This window comes from Dipodomys merriami, unplaced genomic scaffold, assembly GCF_024711535.1.
Source record: "Dipodomys merriami isolate MVZ:Mamm:240054 unplaced genomic scaffold, mDipMer1.0.p SCAF_4, whole genome shotgun sequence".
Classification (NCBI taxonomy): domain Eukaryota; kingdom Metazoa; phylum Chordata; class Mammalia; order Rodentia; family Heteromyidae; genus Dipodomys; species Dipodomys merriami.
Window position 1 is genome coordinate 40,311,389 of NW_027205603.1, and position 24,623 is coordinate 40,336,011.

Here is a 24,623-nt window from a genome sequence, read left to right on the forward strand (position 1 = left end):
CCTTCCAAAAACATGGCCCTCATAAAACAAGCTTGGGTAGTAATATTAATATCAGATAAAACATACTTCAAATTACAATTAGAAAAAAACAAAGGGCATTCATTTCATATTAATAAAGCGAACTCTCCATTAGGTTTCTGTGTGATGTGGTTCCCTGATCTTACTTTCTTTGAGCTATATTCCTTCATTTAGTTTTTTTTTTTTTTTGTAGTGCTGGCTTCTTGTTCATGAATTCCTTTAATTTTTCTTTATTAATAGTAATTTTAGTTTCTCCATCGAATGCAAATTCTAGTTTCGCTGGATATACCAGTCTGGGCTGGCAGTTACTGGTTCTCAGGATGGTACTTTTCCAGGAGATCCTTGAGTTGAGGTTTTGTATGGAGAGTGACACTAAATTTCTTTCATTTTACAGCATTTAAAATCAGCTCTTTGCAATGCAGGTCTACTACAATGTGTCTAGAAGTGTTTATTCTAGGATCCTACTTCTAGGTATTCTGTATGCTTGTTATGTGGGTGAGGTTTTTCTCTTTGAGAATTTTCCGTAATCTTATTGAGTAAGTGTTGCATCCCTATATTCTGGTATTCTTCTGCTTCATTAATCCCAATTATATGAAGATGAGATTTCTTGGCATTGTCTGCCAGTTCTTGGACTTCTGTTTGGTAATTTCTGAGTGCTTTTTCCATATCTATGACTTTCTTCTTTAGCTCCTTTGTTTTATCTTTAACTCCTAGTTGTAGATATTCTTTGGAGATGTTGATTCAAATCCTTTGTCCATTTTTTTTAAGTGACACTATTAGACTGAATTGATTATGGAGACCAGACAATGGTTATTTCTTTACTGACTAGCTTTCTCTTGTAAGTGCCACAAGTAGTTACTTGGAGGGCCTCCAGGACATCTTCAGTCGGTCTTGGTGCAACAGATGCTAGCCATGACTCCAGACAACAGTGCATTCCTGTGCATATTGGGCAAGCACAATATTTGCTGTTTCCACCTCCTGGGGCAAATCTGCTAGGCAAGTAGCCTATCAGACCCATCCGGCACAATTCATAAGGTCCCTGGTGTGGAAGCTCCATGGACATGGCCTACAAATTAGAGATGTCAGGCTTTGTACCTACAGGCTTTACAAAGTGGACTGGGCCTTTATGATCAAATCTGCAGGGTGGATCTAGATCTAGGAGTGCTGAGCTGTGCTGGACAGGGGCTCAGGATTCTGCTCTACATTTTTATATTGTGTGTCACAGTTCAGGTGGTGGTGGTGGTGGTGGTGGTGTGTGTGTGTGTGTTTTGGCTAGTCCTTGGGGCTTGAACTCAGGGCCCGGGCACTGTCCTAAGCTTCTTTTGCTTAAGGCTAGTGCCACTTAATCCAATGTCACTGTTTATGTGGTACTGAAGAATTGAACCCAGGGTTTCATGCATGCTAGGCAATCAGTCTATCACTAAGCCACATTCCCAGCCCTATTGTTTAGTTTCAAGACTTCTTTATATATTCAGGGTGTAAGTCAAATATTTTGCAAATATTTGTAAATATTTTTCTATTTGGTAGCTTATGATGTTTTATCTAAGAAACAATTATCCCACCCACTATAATGAATTATTTGTTTTCCTTTATGGTTTTTGCTCTTTGACTCAGGTCTGTAATGCATATGGTATGAGGTTCTAAATTTTTTTGAGGATAGAAATCCAGTTTTAAGAATTTTAACAATTCTTGTTAAAAGAATTTTTCCCCTATTGCATTTTGTTGGTATCTCACTCAAGAATGTAAGAATTAAATTCTGGGTTATTTCTTCTCCATGGTTCTATGTGTATTCTTAAGTCAACATCTCTTTTATCTTTTCGTGCCCTTAATTTCCAAACCATATCCAGACTGACAGCATTTGTGTCGTCACAGACCCAACAATACCTTGAAAGTCATCTCATACAGATAAACATAGCCAATATACACGTTGAGTATTTTCATTTATTTTGTTCATCACAATGTGCATTTATTGTGAGTAGGTTTAATAGGTTTTGGTTCACTGATTCTTTGTTATTGAATGCTTCTAACAACCTATGATTTTTGACAGGATAATAGTCGTTCTGATATACTACCAGATGGTCTTTCTTTAAAATCTGTCTCCAGTGTCAATGTTGATCAGCTTAGAATGAGAAATGAGGAACGAATGCGAAAACTAAATGAACTTCAGAATAAACCCATTAATACAGGTAAATGGTGAAATTTATTGGTCCGTAGCAAGCACATATCTAAAGAACATTTAACACTAGCTCAATAAGGGAGTAAGATTTAGGTCCTTTGAGTTGCAGGATCTAGACCCAATAATTGTGCTACATAACCAGACCTCAGGATGAATTTTATATCAGATTCTTTCTGCCACAGAGGGTACCCATTTAAGTGGACTCTAAACAGGTAAAAACACTTTTGCATATGAACTTTATCCAGGCTTTGTTTTTAAATAACAAAGCTGTTGTAAATTTTTAGTACTAAACAGAAAATCTGCCTTTTATGTGGCTTTCTACCCCATGGACAAAGCACTTTTTCCAGCCAGTTTTTCCAGATTAGACTCCAGTGTTTTACAGATTAATCCCTGTCAGGACCTCACAGCTACTTAAGACAGCTACTGAATTCTCTACCAGACTATCACATGCTAGTCATAAGAATGATAACAGGTGAATTTATATTAGTAGTAGATCACTCTAGCATTTGTTTAAAATTTATTATATAAATTGTGATCTATCTGAACAACACTCTTTGGTCTATTAAACTACATTGTAATATTTTCCTAGTGGCAATTTTCTATTTTTAGATCCTATTTTAAAAACTGTAGTCATTCTCTAGTCATCCAGGTGTGATATATTCTGGTTGTGATAATTCCACACCAAATAAATTGATAAAAATGAGAAAATAGTATCATACCTAGGAAAATGTGGAATATTAAGAAAGGTTGGTAGGGCTGGGAAGGTGGCTCAGTGGTAGAGCGCTTGCCTTGCATGCATGAGGCCCTGGGTTCGATTCCTCAGCACCACATAAGCAGAAAAAAAAATCAGTATAACTTGTGGAGGAGATGGGGAAAAAGCAGTTGTTTAAGGATACAGGTGGACCTGTTGCAACAATGAGAAGTACAAGTTGTCATGTCCAAAAGGAGCTTTACAACGTCGGTGCGGGGGGGGGGGGGGGGGGGGAGGGAGGTGAAGGGTAAACAAAGGAGGAGGCTGCAATGCTTGGTAAGAAATGTACACATTATCCTGCCCATGTAATTGTAACTCCTCTGTACAGTATGCTCACAAATAAAATTTAAAAAAAAAAGTCAGAAGTGGCGCTGTGGCTCAAGTGGTAGAGCGCTAGCCTTGAGCTGAAGAGCTGAGGGACAGCGCCCAGGCCCAGAGTTTAGGCCCCATGACCAGACCAAAAAAAAAAGGTTGGCTTTTTAGCTCAGATGCATTTTCTTTCCACGAATACTGAAAATTACCTACCTTTTCTTTCATGTCCTCCTTTAGTATCAATAAACTGAACAAATATGGATATATTTAAGTTGACAAAAGATAGAACATTTTAAGATTCTCTTTCAGAAGGTGTTCAATGTCTAAACTGTTTTTTAACACTGTCCTTTCAAACAGGAGCTTTGAGGTACGATATGGATTGATTGCTCATTAACTGATTGCTCATATCCCTTTGCTGGGCTAATGCTTCACAGACCAAGAGATGTAATTTTTTTTTTTTATAAAAGAAATTGACATCACAGGGTAGGAAGACAGATTTTCCTATTATTATACTTAATAAGTAAAATACAGATAATGAAGTTGAGTACAAGCAAATGCAATGAAAGACAAAGAACTGTTAAGGGACACAGCCTTCTTAGATTAGGTTACTAAGTAATTTTATTTCAACTATTGTTTTCCCCAAATGACTTTGTTTGCGTAATGTTATAGGTGGGACAAACAGCCCCCCCAAGCTTGTGAAATTCCAATAGATATGTTTTGTGTCATATATATATAGATACAGTCAACTTAATATGTCTGGGGTAGTCTCTGTCTCTTGATAAGCTACACTTATAGAATTTCTTGGGGTGCGATTGCCTCATAGTCAACCTCCTACAAATCTGGCCCTTCCTGAACCTGCTCTCCTACCTTTAAAAGGGTAAGGTCGGAAGGTATCTGAACAAAACAAAAACATTACAGCTCAGAATGTAATTTTGTGGGAAAATGCAGAGTTGAAACGGGTTGGTGTACAGAAGACCTTTGTTTGTTACCTGATACATGTCTTGCCTCCTGTAGATGACGAGAGTTCACTAGCTGACCCTGATGACATTATGAAACACATGGGTGATGATGGATCAGCCTCTGTAGCAACTGAGCCCTGGCTCCGCCCTGGCACCTCAGAAACTCTGAAACACTTCATGGCAGAGCAGCTTCACCAGGAGCAGCAGCAGGTTCCAGGAAAACCAGGGGCTTTCACTTGGCAGGGTCTGTCTACAGCACATGGTTAAATAAATATTCACTGGACTTAATAGTGCCTTTTATGGTGAATGGAATGTTAAATCTGTACCTTTTAAATAATATGCCCTATTTTGGGCCTCTACCTGAAAATTAATTGCATTCCATCCGTACATAAACTATTTTATTCTTGATGCGCTGTATATGATGTATATGATGTATATGGTGTACATAAAAAGTTATGATTGATTTATGTAATAGAATTGTATAGAATTATTTTTGCACAATTTTGCCATAAATTAGGATGGTAAAGAATTCTTGGGTTCAACTATAGTATGTGCATTACATTAAATTCTACTTGTCGTTAAGGTGAATAAAATGTGTCTCAACAGTACTGTAAAAGCAGAACACACTTTTTCTTGCACATTTGCCATTGTTATCTCTGCTCAAAATGATTCATTTAATAAATACAACTGTTGTAGCTGTGACTATTGCAGCTGCTGTGTGAATGGACTCAAATGAGCTATTTCCATGTCATTTGTAGCTACTGATTTCAGTGGAAATTGAAGGAGCTGTGATTATTTTTTCATGAGCCATGCATTAATATTACCTCTTTCAGCCTCCATTTTATTGGCACAGACTCAGAGTTACTAACTTATATGATTCTCACTACTTGATAGAAATAAATTTTTATTTTTATTACCAGTGTCAGTTTCTTATTTTACCTGAAATTGGGGTTCTTTGTCCCACCACCCCAGACCCATGGATATCACTAAGTAGTTCTGAAAAAGCAAACATTCAGAATTTGGGCAGTAATTTTTACTTGGATTAGAGAGTTCAGCATGCATCATGACAGTAATACCACCCTATCCAGGCATGCTTCTCTAAATGTTTCCATTGACTAATCAAGGACAGGCAGTCTTAAGAGTACTACAACTGTGAAATTTCTCTGGAATTTTGCCTATTAAAGACTTTTTCCCGTGTCTCACCTTGGAAGAGTCCTGATAATATGACCTTCCTGCCAGACACAGGAAGGTCACAGTAGTTTCCAGCCACCCGAAGTTGGGTAACTTGAACACCTGGTTATGTCCTACCAGTAATCCATATGGTGGTATTCTTATAAGTGTACTTTTCAATAACTAGACATTTTGTAATAACTAGATATATTGTAATTACTAGATATATCTAGATATATATATATAGATATCTATCTATCTATCTATATATATATATATTTTAGCACAATCCTCTTAAAAATTAACTGGCATACTCCACGTTTTTTGATACTATGTACCACATGACTCCCAGGGCATAAATTACCACTTTGCAAACTGACCCAAAGGAAAATTTATCAAGGACAATTATGAACACCCTGAGTCATAAGAGAGCACGTAAGGGATAGGGAAAGGCTATAATGCCAGAAGCTAGAGAACAAGTGTCCTTCTGGCTGGCAATATCCTTCCCGTAGTCTAAACTCTTAATTAAAACTAAAAGAACTGATGAAACATGGAGCTGTGGGTTACACAGGTTTTGATTGCATTGATGAAATTATTCAAAAATTTTATTGACCTATAACCTGATTTGAATATGCCAGATGAGAATCAATATTGTACAGAAAGTTGTACAGAATTTTTTACATAGAAAACTTTACATCTGTACCATATACATTTTATCCATCTGAAAAAAATTTCTACATCCACTGTTAATACGGAATGCTTGACAATCTTGTCTTTTTTTAACCATTAGAGCACAATTCACAGTATGAATACATTTCCAGTAAATCTAACCTCCCCAAACCATGCCAGATTTGTTATTTTAATATATTCAACATTAAATTCTGTACATAGAGTAAATCTACATCAAGCCCCGCCACCCAAAAGAAGAAAAGTGACAGCAAGATTCATTTTGCAGTGATTCAAGTTTCAGTCCATGAAGGATCATTCTATTTTAATGGCTCATCTTTAAAAGCCCTAAGAGAAGTATATTACAGGTAGTTATTGTCAGTAGGGTATTTTCTACCTTCATCCTCATCATGTCCCCACTCTCATTATTGATCTTGACAACAGCCTTTGAGCATGTTGAACTCCTCAAAGTTACCACCCTCCAAACAGGGCAAAACTAAAAGTCCCCACAAAATAAAGACAAAAGTTCAACCCAAATGTTTAGTGCATCTGACAAAATATGGGTATTTAGCAAGTAGATAAGAAAATAAAGAAAATAAAACAGTGCAGGAAGAACTCTAAGATTTTTTTTTATATTACAGACCTGCAACTCTGTACATTTTTCACAGAAGGATGATTACCAGTATCTCAGATAACCTGAGTGTGCAAAAATCTTTAGAATAAGAATACCATAGTTGCTAAATATCTTACCATGAACAATAATTTTTCCTCCCCCACCCTCCCCAATTATAAACATTTTAACCTTCAAAATACAGCTCTCCTGAGTTGTACTTCTTGTAGAAGTTCACACTTTACATCTGTAGTTCTTTGGGTAAATTTCACTTCCATGCCTGCCAAAAATATGAAGGGCTCTCCCTGCCTTAGAGCACAAGCAAGGACCCCTGAGCACAAGCTGACACTTTAAATAGGCTTTCTAGCTCAACATGAGCCCACATGACAGAATCTACTAGATTGCTAAAGGGACTAGATGGAGTGTTCCAAGTTTGAGTTCTAGTTGTAAGCATATTTACCAGTAACTCAGACACTGTAATTCAGAGAGACCATTTTCTGGTAGGAAGCCTCAGCTCCAGGGTCCTTTGAAAGAGCAGAGGGATGTAAACGTCAACAGAAAAATATTACGTTCCCATCACTGTTTGTTTATTCCAAGTTCCTGTTCAGGTGGTTGTGATATTTGGAAAACGACTCCAATTCGCAGAAAAAATCTTCTAAGAACGGCACGCAGTTCAGGAATCAAGTCAAACTGCATAATTTCACATAAGAGAGGATAGTAGAATGACGCATGAGCTTTAAACTGGGGAAAGACAAAATTCTCCATTAGTTGTTTCCATTGCAAACCACTGAGCCTAAAAGTTCCTTTAGAGCACTTGGGGGCAGGCACTGGTTAACTAATGACTTCATGGATTGTGGAGTGGCTGGAGTGGCTCAAGTGGCTCCACTTAGCAAGCAAGATACGCTGGTTTCAAACCCCAAACCCTAGTACCAAATTGCTTAACAAAATGAATGCTAGGGGTATATGAGTGGAGGGAGGAATAAATGCAGTCATTATATTCAATGTACATTATGTAATAAGATGAACTAAAAAACTTGAGGGTAAGGGAAAGATGGGTAGGGGAGAGAAGGGGTAATACTGGTCAAAATGCACTGTACACATAACCTGACAACTCCTGAAACTGAAACCCTTTGTTCAAATACATAATTTAAAAAATGCAAAACACCAAAAAAGAAAAATACAAGGCAATAATGAGAAGAATCCAAGACTCAAACCCCAAGCCAGTCATCCTTTTTCTAGGTAATAAGAAAAACTAAGAAGTTAAGTTGGAAAGAGTATTCTTTAACTAGAGTTATGTGCTCGCTTTGGCAACACACACACTAAAACTGGAATGGCACAGATAAGCATAGTCTCTGTGCCAGTATAACATGCAAATTCCATATTTTAAAATTTCTTTTAAAAAACAAGTTACTAAAATAATCGCTTTAAATTTTAAAATTAAAATTTGTCTAATTTTTAAATTTTCAGGGAAATTTCTACCTAACCTGCAATATAAAATATGTAAACATCCTCTAGGGCAAAGCTACATTAAAAGACCACTTTTAGAGTACAATTTATACACTCTGTCTCTGATCTCTGCAGTAGTTCTCTCTGAGCACAAGTCTGCCCCCTCTCTCCTTCACTTCTCTGTTCCTGCAGGGAAACAGCATGCCACATGGCTAAAAGCAGTGGGGGAACACAAGCTCAGTTAACACCCAGCGTGGCACATCCTGCCTCTACATGGTCTCCCTATGGGGACCATGCTGCTAGGGCCTGATGATTCAGTATCAGGACACCTGAGTAGGATTTTTAAACTTATCTGGGGCCACATCAACTTGTTTTACATGTAAGCTATTAAAAGCTGCTATACATGTTTTATTGAGATGTGTACTTTCAAGAACCTTAAATATTTATAGTTACAATTACAAAGTTGTACTTCACCTCTTTCTTGACTTAAACATGATGAGTTAGTTCATAGCTTGTTCATTTAGAGGTCCTGGTCAAGTGGAATTACTATGTCACAGGCCTGCTGCAGCCTGGAGAAGCACTTCAAATAGGGAATGTCACTGACACCAGGTGTGTCTTAGGGGATTCTGGCTCAAGTAAGAGAGGGCCAACCTACCAAGTGTAAGGCCCTGAGTACTGCCACACATTCTATAAAACTGCTGATTACTCAACAAAGGTGAGTGAGGCGTGAGTGCCTCACGTTCAACACAGTGTGCCAGTGGGCTATGGATGGAAGCCTCATACTTACCCTGTTATCGCTGATCTTCAGAACTTTAGTGAGGAACAGCAGCAGCAAGTTAGTCCAGGCTTCCCGATGACTTTCTGATGTTAGAGTGAGAAAGTAACTTAGTGCTTCACTGCAGACACTGCAAAAGAGAAGGCTTACTTTTACATTATTTGTATACTCGTCAGTGTATGATCTCACTGGAAAAGAACAATTAAGACAAAAAAGGCTAGTGAATAATAATAATGAATTTGCTAGATCCCATTTCTTTTTTACATTAAGTAGAATATTAACTTTTACATTTATATTTTTCAAGTTAGAAAAAAAATTTAACCTTAACAATACATTTCAACTTGTAGGGAAACCCACATTTTCTTTTTTTTTTTTAGAGCTAGCTTTTTTTTTTTTTTTTTTGTAAACATACTGTACAGAGGAGTTACAATTACATGGGCAGGATAATGTGTACATTTCTTACCAAGCATTGCAGCCTCCTCCTTTGTTTACCCTTTACATCCCTTCCCAGCCTCCCCCCTCCCCCCCAATCCCAACATTTTCTTAACTTTCTAAGTTCACTAAGTTTGAAACCAGTGTGAAAGCACATGTACAATCCTATGTGAAGAGACCTGGCTCTTCCCCACTGATAAGATAATGAGGCTTCAGGCTCTTCTGCAACACAATGGTCTTGTCGGTACAAATGAGAAACTGGAAACTTAAAATATATTTAGTTGGTCTGTGAACATCTATCCCATCTATATATACTTATATAAAGTATATAAGTGGCAGTAATATTTCTACATAGCATGTTTCATTCTTATCTTACTTTTAGATTTCAGTTGTCCAGAAGCAAAAATAGAATGAAGAAAAAAAAAGAATAACAATTTCCAAATATTTTCTGAAACTAAACGCAAGAAAACACTTATTTTCACAAAGGACTACCCTATAAAAATGGACTATTATAAAGATCTGAACTTTTTAATCACAGTTTAAAGCTTCTGAATGTTAAGAGAAAGGCTAACATCTTTTTTATCCTATATGCTGACATGATCTGTTTATATGTAAAATGCATTCACCTAAGCCAGGTGTAGTCATGTACAGCTTTAACCCCAGTGACCCAGGAAGATGAGATGCCAGGACTGCTTGAGCTGCCTCAGTTCAAGGGAGCTTAGACATGATAGACTGTCTTTAAAAGATATAGATGGAATAGCCCTTGAAGGATTACGAGTGTCTTACCACTTGATGTGAATAACAAAAGTCAGAAAAAGTAAGAGAATTCTGAAGGAAAGAAGAGCATCAGTACTATGAAAGAGGTGGCAGGACAGCAGAAAAACAGCAAGAAAGGGCAACAAAAAAAAGCAGCCAACAGTTCCATGCCATTCCCTGGCTTCCTGAGAAGCTGAAGATACTATCACAGATGGCGCTGGTGACAGACTGCAATTCTAACTGCAAGACAAACCCTAAAGCCAGTGTGGGATTTGTGAGATACTGACTGCTCTGGTGTGAAAGGCTAACATCAGCGAAGAAAGACACTCTTCCACTCCCCTGCTCTTAGGGTGCAAGCACTGAACCGGTATTTGGCTTAGCATTCAATTTCCGGGACCTGCTTCTATCTGGCTGCCAGTGTTGATTACTAGGTAAGTCAGAGCCCTGCACCCTGATCACATGACACCCATAGGTTCCTCTCCCTCACAGGGAGATGAAATGTCAAATAGGGAGTGGAAACACTGAGGCCTGCCCCTGGGAACTGCATCCCAGCATGTCAGTACAGTACCGGGTCCATAGTCCCAGTCCCTCTGAATCATGAAACTTTCCACAGCCTCTTCCTACTACATGGAACTGAATACTGGATGGGGTCTGTAAACACTGAGACCAGCAGGCAGTGAGTAGGTCTGTCAGTTTTCTTCCAACCAGTACAAAACTCCAATCAGTGCCCTGTTAGCACCCTCCACACCAATGCCTCCTGCTTGTATGTTCACTGCCCCCGAGTACGTAGAGGAGGATGGGGGCAATGTGGAGCAAGTGGGAACTAGCAGAGATCACAAATCATAAAGCACCTTGCAGCCAAGGCAGCTCCCAGTACAAAGGAAGGGAGTAGTCTACAGTGGAAGCAGCCCTTCTACAAGAGCTACAAGCACAGGAAGAATGCTTGGCTACTGAACCATGCCTCCAGTCCAGTGGTGAGAAATGGCATCTCAATCCAGCTACAATACTGTCCCGCCCGAACACTGAGAATATGTTAACTGAAAGACTACAGGTGATCAGGTGATTAAAACTAAACAACTTGGCCCCAGATACATAAATGCCAATGTAGAAATGCATGCAATATGAAAAAACAGGCAACATGTCACCTACAACATTATTCTACAATAAAGAACTTGAAAGAGTCGAGTGGCTAAAATTTCACACAATGAACTCAACAATGATAAAAAATGCTCAATGAAATTAAAGAGCACATAAATGAGGATGGATGCCAGTGGCTCACACTTGTAATCCTAGCTACTTAGCTACGAGGCTGAGATCGAAAGAATGAGAGGTTCAAAGCCGACTGGGCAGACAAATCCAAAGATTCTATTCTCTAATCAGCAAAATGCCAGCCTGAAGGCATGGCTCAAGGGATAGAGTGCTAGCTGTAAGTTGAGGGAGTATAAGGTATGGGTTCAAGCTTCGGTGCTAGGAGAAAAAAGTATATGAATGAATTCAAAGATAAAAAGGAAAACACAACTTCCCACAACTTTTCAGTAACAACAAAGGCAGTACAAGAGAAGTTTATAGCTATGACCACTGACATCAATAATATATTCTAAACATCTATTTGTATGTATTTGACCTACAGATTTGGAACTGAGAGGATATAAAACAGTTAAGCAGATTGAAATGAGATTGAAATTAAAGTGTCTCAACAAAAAAGAGTCCAGGATCAGGTGGATTCACTACTGAATTCTACCAGACCTGGAGAGAAGAAATAACATCAATACTCTGGAAACTTCTCCATGAAACAGAAAGAGGAGCAAACTTCTTCTATGAAGTATTATCCTCAAACCAAAACCTCGTAAGGACATAGTAACAATAAAAAACAACATCATTTTCAACAAAGTATTTGCAGAATGAATTCAATAAATTCAAAGGATCACATACAGGATCAAGTTGATTTCATTCTAGGTATGCAAAGATGGCTCAAAACATATAAGTCAGTAAATAATATACAGAATCAGGACAAAAAATCACAATTTTCTCAATACAGAAAGGATGCTGAAAAATTCAACATCCTTTACAGCTGGCTAAAAGCTCTAAAAAAATAGGAGAAAAGAAACATACACTAACACAACAAAGGATGTATATGATAAATGAGCAGTCACATCATATGAAACAAACAAAACACAATTTCAGAAAAAAAAACAAAATTTCTTCTCACGTCAATATAGAACTGGAATTCCTCACCAGAGTAGTAAAGTAATAGAAATAAGATATTCAAAGCCAGGCACCGGTGGCTCAAGCCTGTAATCCTAGCTACTCAGGAGGCTGAGATCTGAGGATTGCAGTTCAAAGCCAGCCTGGGCAGTAAAGTCCATGAGACTTATCTCCAATTAACCACCAGAAAACCAGAAGAGGCACTGTGGCACAAGTGGTAGAGTGCTTGCCTTGAGCTGAAAAGCTAAGGGACAGCGCCCAGGCCAAGTTCAAGCCCCATGGAAAAGATTTAAAATGGGGAAGGAAGAAGTCAAATTATTCCTATTTGCAGATAATGATTTTATTCTTAAGTACAATATGTGTATGTACATTACATATATATATATATATACACACACATATATATGTGTGTGTATATATATATGATTTTATTCTTAAGTACAATATGTGTATGTGCATTACATATATATATATGCAATATATGCATATATATGCATACATCTGAAGACAGCATAATGAAACCCACCCAACACTGAAAAGGGGGATAAAGAGGCTAAGGGGATATAACAGAGGGGTCAATTTGTTTAAAGTACCTTTTTTGCAGCTAGAGTTATTAACTACCAAACACCCAGAAGTGGCGCTGTAGCTCAAGTGGTAGCGTGCTAGCCTTGAGCTGAAGAGCTCAGGGACAGTTCCCAGGCCTACAGTTCAACAAAAACTCAGGGACAGCACTCAGGCCCGTCTTCAAGCCCCCCAGGACACACACACACACACACACACACACACACACACACACACACACACACACACACACACACACACACACACACACACACACACACACACACACACACACACACACACACACACACACACACACACACACACACACACACACACACACACACACACACACACACACACACACACACACACGGAAAACATATCTATCTGTAAGACTATTTGATTAATTTTCATAATTGATCCGTGAAATAGGAACTGTCCTTGTCCCTTTCCTGTTCTGTATACCAGTCTCATGGGTCAAAAGCAGAATCAGTCAAGAATCTTACTTCAAAAGCCTCTGCTGGACCTCTTCCCAGGCACTGACCCGGCTTTCATCCATGTACATCCGGAAGAGAATGCGCAACCCACAGGCAAGGCTGCTCGTCTCCTGCTTCAGAAGATTAGGCTTGGACTTGCCTTTGAAGCCTGCAGAGAAAGGAGGTTTCTGGGATGAGACATAAGGCATTTTACAGAAAGGACAAACAATCTGTTGGGAGGCACATTTTCGGGTAGTCAGCTGTTGGTGATGGCTGTGTACAAAGCAGAGTTGCCCTACCCTATAGGCCCGGGGCCTTCAATACATTATATTCAGATTTTAAAACAACCTGCAGCCTGGGCAAACACAATTCTTTAAATGAATTACACCTGAAGCCCTGCAGATAAGGCTGTGAGTATAGCATGCTCTGCCCATAGCAGAGCTCTGAGATAAATGGTGGGAGGCAGGGGCTACTTAAAAGCCAGAGATGTGAAGGAGGCATGGACAGATGCAAGAATCCTGTCACCCCCAAAGAAGCGTCCCAGTCAAATGATGGTAATGGGCTAGAGGGAGAAAACAATTATAATCTGTTCTTTCTAGAAGACTATAACGTAAAGAGGATGAAAAAAGCCACCTTGTATTAAATAAAAACAGGAAATGTCTTAAAGCATCTAAGCATTTGATATAGAAATGGATGCTAACCATCAGCTTTGTTTTCCTGTTGTCCCTAACTCTCCCAGCACTATTTTCTATCTAATAGACACAAGTATTTTTTAAATAAAGAATTAACAATGTCAAATGTAATTTATAGGAAATGGATCCTTTGGGGAGGGGGTTGAGGGGAGTGGCTAGGCCCTCCTCCCCTGTTTTCCTCACTGTATCCTGTCCTTTTTTTTTTTTTGCTTCAGGCTAGCCTCAGACATCTACTTTCCTACCTAAAATTTCCCCCTAGCTGTGATCATAGGGACACGACGTGGCCTGACCAATGCTCAACGAATTTGTTGAGGGAGGATGTTGTTTGTGATCCTCATCGCCCAGGTAGTTGGATCTACAAGCGTGTGCCACCACATGTAACACCTAGGAAGCTCTTTATTTAAATTTGCTAATTCGTTTTAAAACAAATACACTTCCCTATTGTAGTCCATTCATTTTTATTCTGAAGTATAGTTAATCCCAACCAAATAAATCATACACCAGATATCACATATAGGATCTTCATAGGTTCTTTTTTTTTTTCCTTATAAAAGGACAGTTCTATAATACTACTATCAAGAGGAATGTACAGCCTCAGCAAACTACGTAAAAGCGCAAGTGGTCAAGTGGACAATTACAAGGTAAACGAAAACCGGGAGAAAGAAATCTACCTATGTAGTTGTCTGGTTTACTGTTGACCAGAAAAGACCTGTCATTATTATTATTACTACTGACTTCAAGTCCACAAATAATGACTTATGACGTATGTCCATATCTGAAGAGCAGCACTCACATTAACTGTACAACAACATAAGATCAGCAGCTTACCTGCCTTCCACAGAGCAGTCCTCTGTTCATTGTTAGAATTGAACGCTTTTGCAAATCTATGTGACTCTAATAGGCAGTCCAGAAGCTTAAACAGTTGTTGTGATGTCAAAAAGCGGTACATTCCTTGGTCTTGAGTATCAACTCGAACATCGAAGTCCACTGCATCTCTCTTCCGAAGATAAACCACCAAAACATAGATATTCATCATAATTTTAATAAATTTAGAACTTGATGCTCCTAAAATCTACTTTTACAAGACATAGACAGAACCTCAATATGTTCTCCCTTAATGAAACAGGAATGCCTACATTCTTTATGCATCTCTGTCACCAAGTGCCTCTCTAGCTGTCTCAAACCTCTTCTGAAATCCTGTGGGGCTCTGCCGGCCCAGGCCCTGCATCACTTGGCACTTCAACCCCCTCAGGCCTTCTCCTCCTCTCCTCAACTGCTAGAGTTCCTGGACCATGATGTTAATTATTCTCTTGTGTGATTCCTCATCTCTTCTGGTACTAAAACTCTGCATATTCCATAACTGTATCCATAGAGCCCGCAGGACTACTGAGACAAACAGATGGTTTCTCTTTAAACTCAACAGCATAGGTACTGCCAGCACTCCTCCATGTTTGCCCATCTCTATTTCTCAATAGATAATTCATGCATTTACTTTTCAAGCATTCTTCCCAACCTCACATGATCAATAACTTTTCTGCCCATCTCAAGGAGAAGCAGAAACAATCAGAAGAAATCTCCCACAAATTCCTAAACCTAAATGCATCAGCCTTCCCAGAGACCATGCTCTTTAGCATCATCCTCTACCACGAGTGGACAATCTGGTGGTGACTCCAGAAGTCCCATCTGTGTGAGGTGCCGTCATCAGAAACAGCAGCTTTGGCACCCCCACTCCTGCTCAAAAGCTCTCAAGGAACAAGCAGCCGTTGTGCTGACTTTAATGAGCAGTATGAGGACAAAGTAAGCCCTTTTCAGGCCACGCCCCCTCAAGCTCCTCCAGCTAGCGCCCCATTCTCTGGGCCCCTATATAGCAAAACTCCTTGATAGGGCTAAATTATTTCCTATCTCCAGTTCTCTTCCCATGTATCCATTACAACTATGTTTTGGCCCTCAATGTTAAAATCTAACACACTGCAAAACCCAAGTTCTTCTATTGGCTAGAGGGCAATTTTGAAGTGTGATGTTACATGAGATATGCTGAGCACTTGATCAAATTCTTCTTACGGCATTTTATTGGACTTCCAGAATGTCACAGAACATCAAGTGCCCAGGGCTCAGTACCCACCCCTCGTCTTTACCACAGCCACACTCACTAACTTCATGATCTACTTCATCCAGTCTCAGGTCTAAAATGGCAGCTATGTGACTGAGGCCCTCCAAATAAAACCTCTAACTTGACTTCCTATCCAAAGCTCAGCCTTTTCAGCTAACTTCTTATTCTCACAGAACAACAAACCCAGAAAACAGCTGTCTTCAAACTCCTTACCTGGGCTGCAGCTAAGTTTTCTGCATCTTCCTTCTTACTTGTGGCTGGGAAGAACACGATGTTGTCGATGGTCTGGATGAGTTCCAGCTGCACAACACATTTAATCAACAGGGCAGCAAACAATTTTTGTTCTGGAAATTCTGTGAGGAAACCCCCCAATGCATATGCAAACAAAATATTATTTTGAATCCTTTATAATTCTATGGCATTACAATGTTAAGGAAACATTAACATGTATAACGATAACCTCACATACTATGCTGAGGACATCCTGCTTTGTATATAGGCACTATTTGCTAAAAGTTTCATTAAATCAACATTTGGAAGTGTTTCAAATTTTTGTTTTATTTCTTTGGTGCCAGTCCTGCAAACTCAACTCTTACCCTTGACAGTAAATAAAAACCTGTGATTTAGGAAGTGGGATATAGCAGGGATTCTGACCAAATCATACAATACAGTATTTTAGCTGAAGATGATTCTGGGTCCAGGTTAGGGGATGTAGATAAAATTACCTGTTATTTTCAAATGGACCCATTAACAAAGAAGCTATAAAATATGCTAAAACCATTTTGTATTTATTTTCTTTTTTCCCAGTCCTGGGGCTTGTGAACTCAGGGCCTGGCACTGTCCCTGAGCTTCTTTTGCTCAAGGCTAGACTCTAACTTGAGCCACAGCGCCACTTCTGGCTTTTTCTGTGTATGTGGTACTGAGGAATCAAATCCAGGGCTTCAGGCATGCTAGGCAATCACTCTACCACTGAGGCACATTCCCAGCCCTGCATATGGCTTAGTGGTAGAGTGCTACTCTCCATTTCACTTTCTTCTACACAGATCTAACATTGCTACATTCTGGTATTCTGAATAAGTTTGCTAAACAAGGCAATTCTGATAATCCACCAGCCTGTAAAGTCAACTTCAAAGGCAAATGCTTTTTATCTGACCTGGTGGTTAAACACTGCAAAAACATAGGGTTAAGGAGGAGGACTGTGAGCATCTGGTGGAACTGACATGCAACTCCAAGAGGAAGGAAGGGACCAGCCAACAGGGCCACACCTGGGTTCTCAGGCCCAGCTTTTCTAGGGCAGGTGTTTAGTGGTTTGGCTGGCTGCCCAACAGAAGCTGCCTGTTAAATCAGACAACTTGCAATTCCTCAGTTTCTTTCTACTATAAGTATTTTATTACCAAGTCCCATTTTTATACCAATTTGTGAAAATTAAATTTATTCTTGAGGTAATTTATAAAGGCTCTTTTCCAGATATCTTCCAGGAATGCTGTTCTATTTAACTTTGTTAATCTTACTACTAGATCTCAAGTTAAAAAACAAAATGAAACAAAGAAACTCGTAAGTCCTATGGTATGTCTTCCTTAAGGGACTCCTCCACTGTCCTTTACTGCAGTCACAGCCAACCTGGTACACTGACTCACCCTTCATTTGAGTCATTAAAAACACCTCAGCTGCTGGGAAAGATACTCCTGATAGCAAGCACCTGGATTCCAGAAGGGACTTAGCAGTAGGTAGATGTCTGAGGAGACAAATTCTCATCAGTTATGAGATACCTGTGGGTGTCAAAAGAGCTCTAAGCAGCACCCAGTGACTCCAACTGACTGAGTTTGCCAGCTAAGATTGCCCTGATACTGAACAGTGAAGCCATGCCTCTCCACACTTTCTGATGCCCTTTAAGAACCAGTTGGAAATATTACTACAGTCCCATCAATATCAACAGGGATTATCAGGACATTTGGGGATAACATCAATTTGGACAACTATGATTTATAAAGACTCAACTCAAACTCAATAGATTTTTAACTTTGTAAAACTCTTAGTACTGAAACAAGAGGAGCTGGGGCAGTGACTTTTTCTAAAACACAAGGCAGCTGTCTTAGAGACAGGTGGAGTGCTCAGCTGTGTTGTTATTCCTTGAGCAGCAGTGAGATGGCAAGTGAACTCATCACAAAAAGAAACACACCCTTCTCACCAAGGTAGGTGGCTATTTATTCTTCCTCCAATAGCAAGTTCAGAATGAAGCTCATTTAGAACACTCTCCGGGAAGTAAGAGCACCATGTTTGAGCCCTTGGCTCAGTATGGCAAGAGAACAGTGCCCTTGCTTTAGATTAGCCAAGTGGAAACTTTTTCATTGAAGACGATAAAGTCACACAAAGCTCGGTCTTGGGACTAAAGGAGATTTAAACAGCCACTCATTATTCTGTCCTTACAGCATTTATCAGTACAGACAAAAGCTGCAGGATTCCTACAAAAGCCATTCTGTTCTCCAGAGAACAAGAATGAAAAATGGAAATGGGCCACTCACCACCACCTATCTCCCCTTTAAGGTGTTAGCAAGGTACAGTGACTGAAGCCAAATGGTGCTTTTAAGTAGGAAAACAGAGCCTTTCTTCTCTCAAGAACAACAGTAAGCACCCAGGCTTAATAAATTCTCTGAAAAAAATTAAATCAAAATGGATCAATGGCCTAGAATAAAACTCTTAAAAGACAACATTGGAGAAAATCTTCATGACCTTGATCTGGTATTGGCTAATTTATTATGACACTGAAAGCATGACCAGCAGGAAAAAACAAAACAAAATAAGACCAAGCAAGTAAACAACAAACCAGATAAATTAGACCTCATCAAAATTAAAAACTTTTGCACATCAGAGGACATTATTTAGAAACTGGAAAGACAACCTACAGAATGAGAAAGGAAAGGTTTGTAAATAATACATCTGATAAAGGTCTTATATCTGGAGTACATAACCATTCAACAAAAACAAAAAGATAAATCAAATTTTCAAATGGGTTAAGGAAAGTACAGATCTCTCTACAACAGAGATACAAATAATTGTTTAAGAAGCAAATGATGGCTTACTTAGTGATAACCACTACTCATTACAGAATGCAAATCAAAACTACAATGAGGTATACTGGGATAGGTATCCACTGAAGTATACCGGGATAGGTATCCACTTTTTAAAAAAGGAAGGTGTTAGCAAAGATGTAGAAAAACCAGGAAATGCCAGTAAGAGTATAAAATGGTACAACCACCTTAAAGAACAATTTTGTGATTCCTGACAAAGTTAAACAGAATTGCTACATGACCCAGTAATTCCATTCCTAGGTACATTTGGAGACAATCTGAAAATAATACTCAAACAACGCTCTTATATGAAAGCTTACTGAGCAATATTTCTGATGAGCAAAAGGTAGAATAAACTCAGTGCCTACAGCATATAAATGGACAAATATGGTACACTAAGGAATTATCCATGCATGCTACAATGAATCTTAAAAACACTATGTTAAGTGAAAAAAGCCAGACAAAAAAGATCACAATGGGATTCCAATTATAGAATAGCTTATCTATAGACATAAAAGCAGATGGTGTAGCTAGGGATTTGGGAGGGAGAGAATAGGAAATGATACAATGGTTCTGGGGTCTCTTTTGGGGGATGATGAAAATGTTCTGGAACTGGAACTGACAACTGCACAACATTCTGTTTTTTTCTTTCTTTTTTTTTGGGGGGGGGGGCTAGGGGGGTCCAGTCATGGGCCTGAACTCTGGGCCTGAGCGCTGTCCCTCAGCTCTTCAGCTCAAGGCTAGCGCTCTACCACTTGAGCCACAGCTGCACAATATTCTGAATGTACTAAATAGCACTGAGTTGTTCATTTTCTTTGCCCTTTTTTTTGTTTGTTTTGTTTTTTGACTTGTGCTGGTCCTAAGGCTTTAACTCAGGGTCTGGGCACTGTCTCTGAGCCTTTCTGTGCTCAAGCCTAGTGAACTATCACTTGAGTCACAGTGCCATTTCTGGCTTTTTCTGAGTAGTTTATTGGAGATATTGGAGTCTCACAGACTTTTCTGTCTGGGCTGGCTTCAAACTGCAATCCTCAGATCTCAGCTTCCTGAGAAGCTAAGATTACAGGCTTGAGTAACCAATGCCCAGCGAGTTGTTCATTTTCAAATAGTTACTGTTGTTACATAAATTTAACCTCAATTTTTAGAAAGTGTTTAGAACCATCTTGTTTTCTTCTAGAGGTAGAAGTCTTTTTCTAGGGATTTTATTCAGCAAATGAAACAAACAATTTCAGTAAAGAGTGAAGGGTTCCTACTTCTTAGGACAAAGGTAAATGGAGGACTACTACGGCTCCCAATTTTCCCCTGGGCAGCATTTTGGCGAGGCTTGATCCTTTGTGCTTGGAGCTCCTGTATTTAGAAAGCAGGGACCCCTTACTACTAAGTCTTCTGGGAGGTGGGTATATGAAAACATGTTTGGCTTACACTTTGAAGACAAAAACTGGCTGACATGTGGAAGGGATAGATAAAGAAAACCCATGTACCCAACTCAAACATTAGCCAAATGGGGGGGATGGGGGGAGAGACAGGGATGGGACTGATACTGTAAGTGCTAGTGGAATTCTTGGGACAAAACATCTGTCAGGCATTTCCAAGTTTGTACTGTGTAGGCAAAGTAGTGGATTACACAATATATTGCTTCTTAGTGTTACCTATATCTACATTAAATAAATGATTTTTTTTTTTTTTTTTTTTGGTCCGGTTGTGGGGCCTGAACTCTGGGCCTGAGCACTGTCCCTCAGCTCTTCAGCTCAAGGCCAGTGCTCTACCACTTGAGCCACAGCGCCACTTCCGGCTTTTTTCTTTTTGCTTATGTGGTGCTGAGGAATCGAACCCAGGGCCTCAGGCATGCAAGGCAAGCGCTCTACCACTGAGCCAACTTCCCAGCCCCAATAAATGATGTTTTTATTTAAATAAGTAACTCACTTGCTGAAGATTTGATTTTGTTAACTTCCTCATTCACAGTGGAGGCAGAAACTGAAGGTGCTTGCTGTCTATTATCTGTAGATCTCGGTTGGATAGAATCATGTATATCTACAGATTTCTGTGATACTGTATCCTAATAAAATAAAAAAAAATTCATTGTTAAGCATGTTGAGAGGATCCAAATATTTTTACTATCCTTTAAAAAAATACATTACTTCAAAAATGACATCACATACGTGATTATATACATATAAAATTACTTTAAGTTTTACATACATACATAAAAGTTATCTTTAAGAGAAAAGCTTTTTTCCTGACCCTCACTTGGCTCAGACCAAATATCACCAAGAACAATGGATAAAATTCTCAGCTGCAGTAACAGAGAAAATAACCAGCAATGCTGGTAAGTGTTCACAAAATCTACAGAGAACATTCATTTGTTGGGGGAGAGGAAGATTTCTACAAGCTTTGTATAGGTTGGGCTTAGCGAAGTTCTATAATCTAGGAAAGGATCATCTGTCACTCAAACTAGGAACAAGAAAGGTCAGTGTGATAAAGAGACTAATGAGGAGTGTGGTGTCCTGAAAAGAAGTGGACAATGGAATTCAATAGCTCTAACATGGCCTTGGGAAATAATTAACCCTCCTGAACTAAGGTTTTCTGATCTGAAAACAGACATGACTCTCCTTGTCAGTTATTCTGACTACCAGTCCAGCCTGAAGGGGCCTTTTCTTAGTTTGTGAAAGGGTGGTGGGTCTATATTCCCAGAAATAGTTCTAATTGAAATATTTTAATTGGGCTTAAAATATCATAATTTATGATCTGTCATTTCCAGTTAACACAGACCAAGCCTGTCCTCAAGACTTCTAGAAGGATCAAATGCAAAAAGATTTTTAAACAATAAAGTACTATGCAAATCATTATGATAGTTTTCTATCCTGGTAAGTAAATGCTAAGAGTTATCGTAAAATTTGGAAAGAAAAGTGTATGGATTCACAAGAGTTGATCACATGGCTTCAAATATATTTTTGAGCTATGGTTCAAATGGTAAAGAACCAGCCTTGAGAGCAAAAGCTAAGAGACAGTGACCAGACCCAGGGTTCAAGCCCTAAGTACAGGCATACACTAAAAAGAGAACAGTTCTGCATCAGAATTAGTATTTGCACAGACATGTAGTACAAAATCAAAGAAACCCATAACATGTTAGACCTAATTTATTATACAAAAACATATTCAGTCATACACACATAAAGTATGGTATATGCAGGGGAGGGTTCCAATAGTGTAACTCTTTTGAATAACTTGCAATCCAACAAAATGAATATGAGGTAAAAAGGTTAAGTGTGTGACTCAAGTGGCCATCTCAGCAGAAGCCATACAAAGTCATACAGGAAAGATACATGGATAATCCTTGCTTAAACACATAGAAACTCTAACATATATAGGAGACCCACAAGAATTCTGAGAAGGATATTATCAACAGAAATAAAACCAACCAAGACTGAGACCAAAATTGGATGAAATAAAGAAATGATGTCAGGCTTCTTGGATTTGAACAAACAGGAAATAGGATGATAGAACTACTTGGCTGTAAACATGGTCTAATGGAAAGAAAAAGGAGTATTAGCTCAGAGGGCAGAGCTGAGAAGTGTCAAGCCATAGAGCATTATTTTCAGGTCTTACAGGAATTTGCCCAGCTGAGTTGTGAATTAACTGAAGACTGGTCACTTTTATTTTTTCCAATTTCTTTCTTTTAGAATGAAAATGTCTGCATTCTATGCTATCCTGCCATTATATTTTAAAAGGTGATTTTTTTCCTAGGATTTTAGTTCCACAGTTGGACATGAATTTTTACCCCAAAATAGACCATACCCAACATCTTACCCATTCTTAATCTAAATGACTAAAATTGTGAGATTTGGATATTCAGAATGAGATTTTCTCTTCCCCCTTGGGGTTGATGCTGTAATTGAGACTTTTCTTTGTAGGGAAGGGTCTCAGGATGTGGCAAATGTTTTGTCTTTTGTCCATGGAAATAATCATGGGCAATTTAGGTTCCAGAACATAGAATACAGTAAATTGGATAGTGGTCTTGAAAAGCTATGTCCAAGTCCAAAACTCCTAGTCCCTATGAATGCCAACTTACTTGGAAGTCAAGTTTTGTAGATACAATGTAAAGATCTTAGATCATCCTGGTTTTAGTGTTCTATCTTGAATAACTAATGTTCTCGTAAAAGTGAGGAGATGAGGTTCTAACACACATGCAGAGGAGAAGAGCATGTCTAGACAGTGGCAGAAATTAAGAATGATGTGTATACAAGCCAAGGGGTTTTAAAAGTTGGCAGCAGCCATCAGGGGTTAAAACAAGCAAGGGTAAAGGGAATCTTCTTGGGGTGGGAAGTTGGCTCAGTGGTAGAGCGCTTGCCTTGCATGCCTGAGGCCCTGGGTTCGATTCCTCAGCACCATATAAGCAAAAAGAAAATAAAGCCAGAAGTGGCGCTGTGGCTCAAGTGGTAGAGTGCTAGCAGAGTTCAGGCCCCACAACCGGACCAAAAAAAAAAAAAAAAAGGGAATCTTCTTAAAGCTTACTTGGGAGCCTTGCTGACTCCTTGATTTTGAATTTCTGAGTTTTAGAACTTAAGTCACTAAGTCTGGGGTAATTTGACATGCAGCTCTAGGAAACCACCACATATGAGAAGTCTTAGTATGTTAACACAACTTTTCTATAAGGTGACATATTGCAAGTTTAAACAAAATAGGATCAACTAATACTTTCAAAATGGTATGAAAAATTGCACTATTATCTTGAAACTTGTCACTGACAATCTTGAAATCAGTTTACTCTATGTTCTATGTCAAACCCCCATCCATGGTATTTTCTTATAGAATTGTAGTTACCTGTGAAATATATCACCTAGAAATTTAAACTGAAAATTCCATATAGCAAATTGATATCATCTTTGTAAGAGCTGAGCTTACTGCTACACTTTGAATAAATATATGTTTCTGTCCACTTAAAATCAACGTTGCCCTAGTACTGGCACCAAAATAACATATAAGCAAAAACAACACCTTCCAGCACTTTGATCATTTTTTTCTTCATTCTCCAACTGATTTTGTTCCTTTGTGCTGTTTTTATTAGAAACCGACTGCCATGTTGTAAGAATAAACAAAGTAGGATAAAATAACATTAACAACAACAACAATAACCCGCACTGCAACTGAACCCCAGTAAACAGTATTAAGATGTGGGTAAGACCTTAAGGAGATGGAGGTGATCAGGCCAAGATGGCAGTATCTTCATTAACAAGGTTGCTACCTTATTAAAAGGGTGGGAAAACTAGGCCTTTCTTTGCCCCTCTGCTTTCCAACATGTAAAAAATGCAACAAGCGCCATTTTGAAAGCAAAGTAGTCCTAATGAGCCACCAAACAGGCTGGTTTCTTCCAAACCTCCAGAAGTATGAGAAAATAATTTTTTGTTATTACTAAAATAACCAGACTCAGCTATTTTATTGT

The 24,623-nt window shown here is 38.9% G+C and overlaps 2 protein-coding genes across 14 annotated transcripts in view; one reads left to right on the top strand and one right to left on the bottom strand.

Annotated features, from left to right (window-relative positions):
- Nucleotides 1–5,129, top strand: part of Cspp1 (centrosome and spindle pole associated protein 1) — a 129,057-nt gene extending 123,928 nt beyond the window's left edge. For all 12 annotated transcript variants that reach the window (XM_069990849.1, XM_069990851.1, XM_069990850.1 and 9 more), the window contains 2 exons: nt 2,066–2,204; nt 4,272–5,129. In XM_069990849.1, the coding sequence (XP_069846950.1) occupies nt 2,066–2,204; nt 4,272–4,483 (351 nt within the window). In that variant the 3' untranslated portion in view covers nt 4,484–5,129. The remainder of the gene's footprint in view (nt 1–2,065; nt 2,205–4,271) is intronic.
- Nucleotides 5,130–5,958: 829 nt separating this feature from the next.
- The window catches only part of Arfgef1 (ARF guanine nucleotide exchange factor 1), a 116,415-nt gene continuing 97,750 nt past the window's right edge, over nt 5,959–24,623 (bottom strand). For both annotated transcript variants that reach the window (XM_069990843.1, XM_069990845.1), the window contains exons 34-39: nt 21,107–21,239; nt 16,332–16,471; nt 14,837–15,005; nt 13,347–13,485; nt 8,896–9,013; nt 5,959–7,403 (exon numbers count right to left, since the gene is read on the bottom strand). In XM_069990843.1, coding sequence (XP_069846944.1) covers nt 7,239–7,403; nt 8,896–9,013; nt 13,347–13,485; nt 14,837–15,005; nt 16,332–16,471; nt 21,107–21,239 — 864 coding nt within the window. In that variant the 3' untranslated portion in view covers nt 5,959–7,238. The remainder of the gene's footprint in view (nt 7,404–8,895; nt 9,014–13,346; nt 13,486–14,836; nt 15,006–16,331; nt 16,472–21,106; nt 21,240–24,623) is intronic.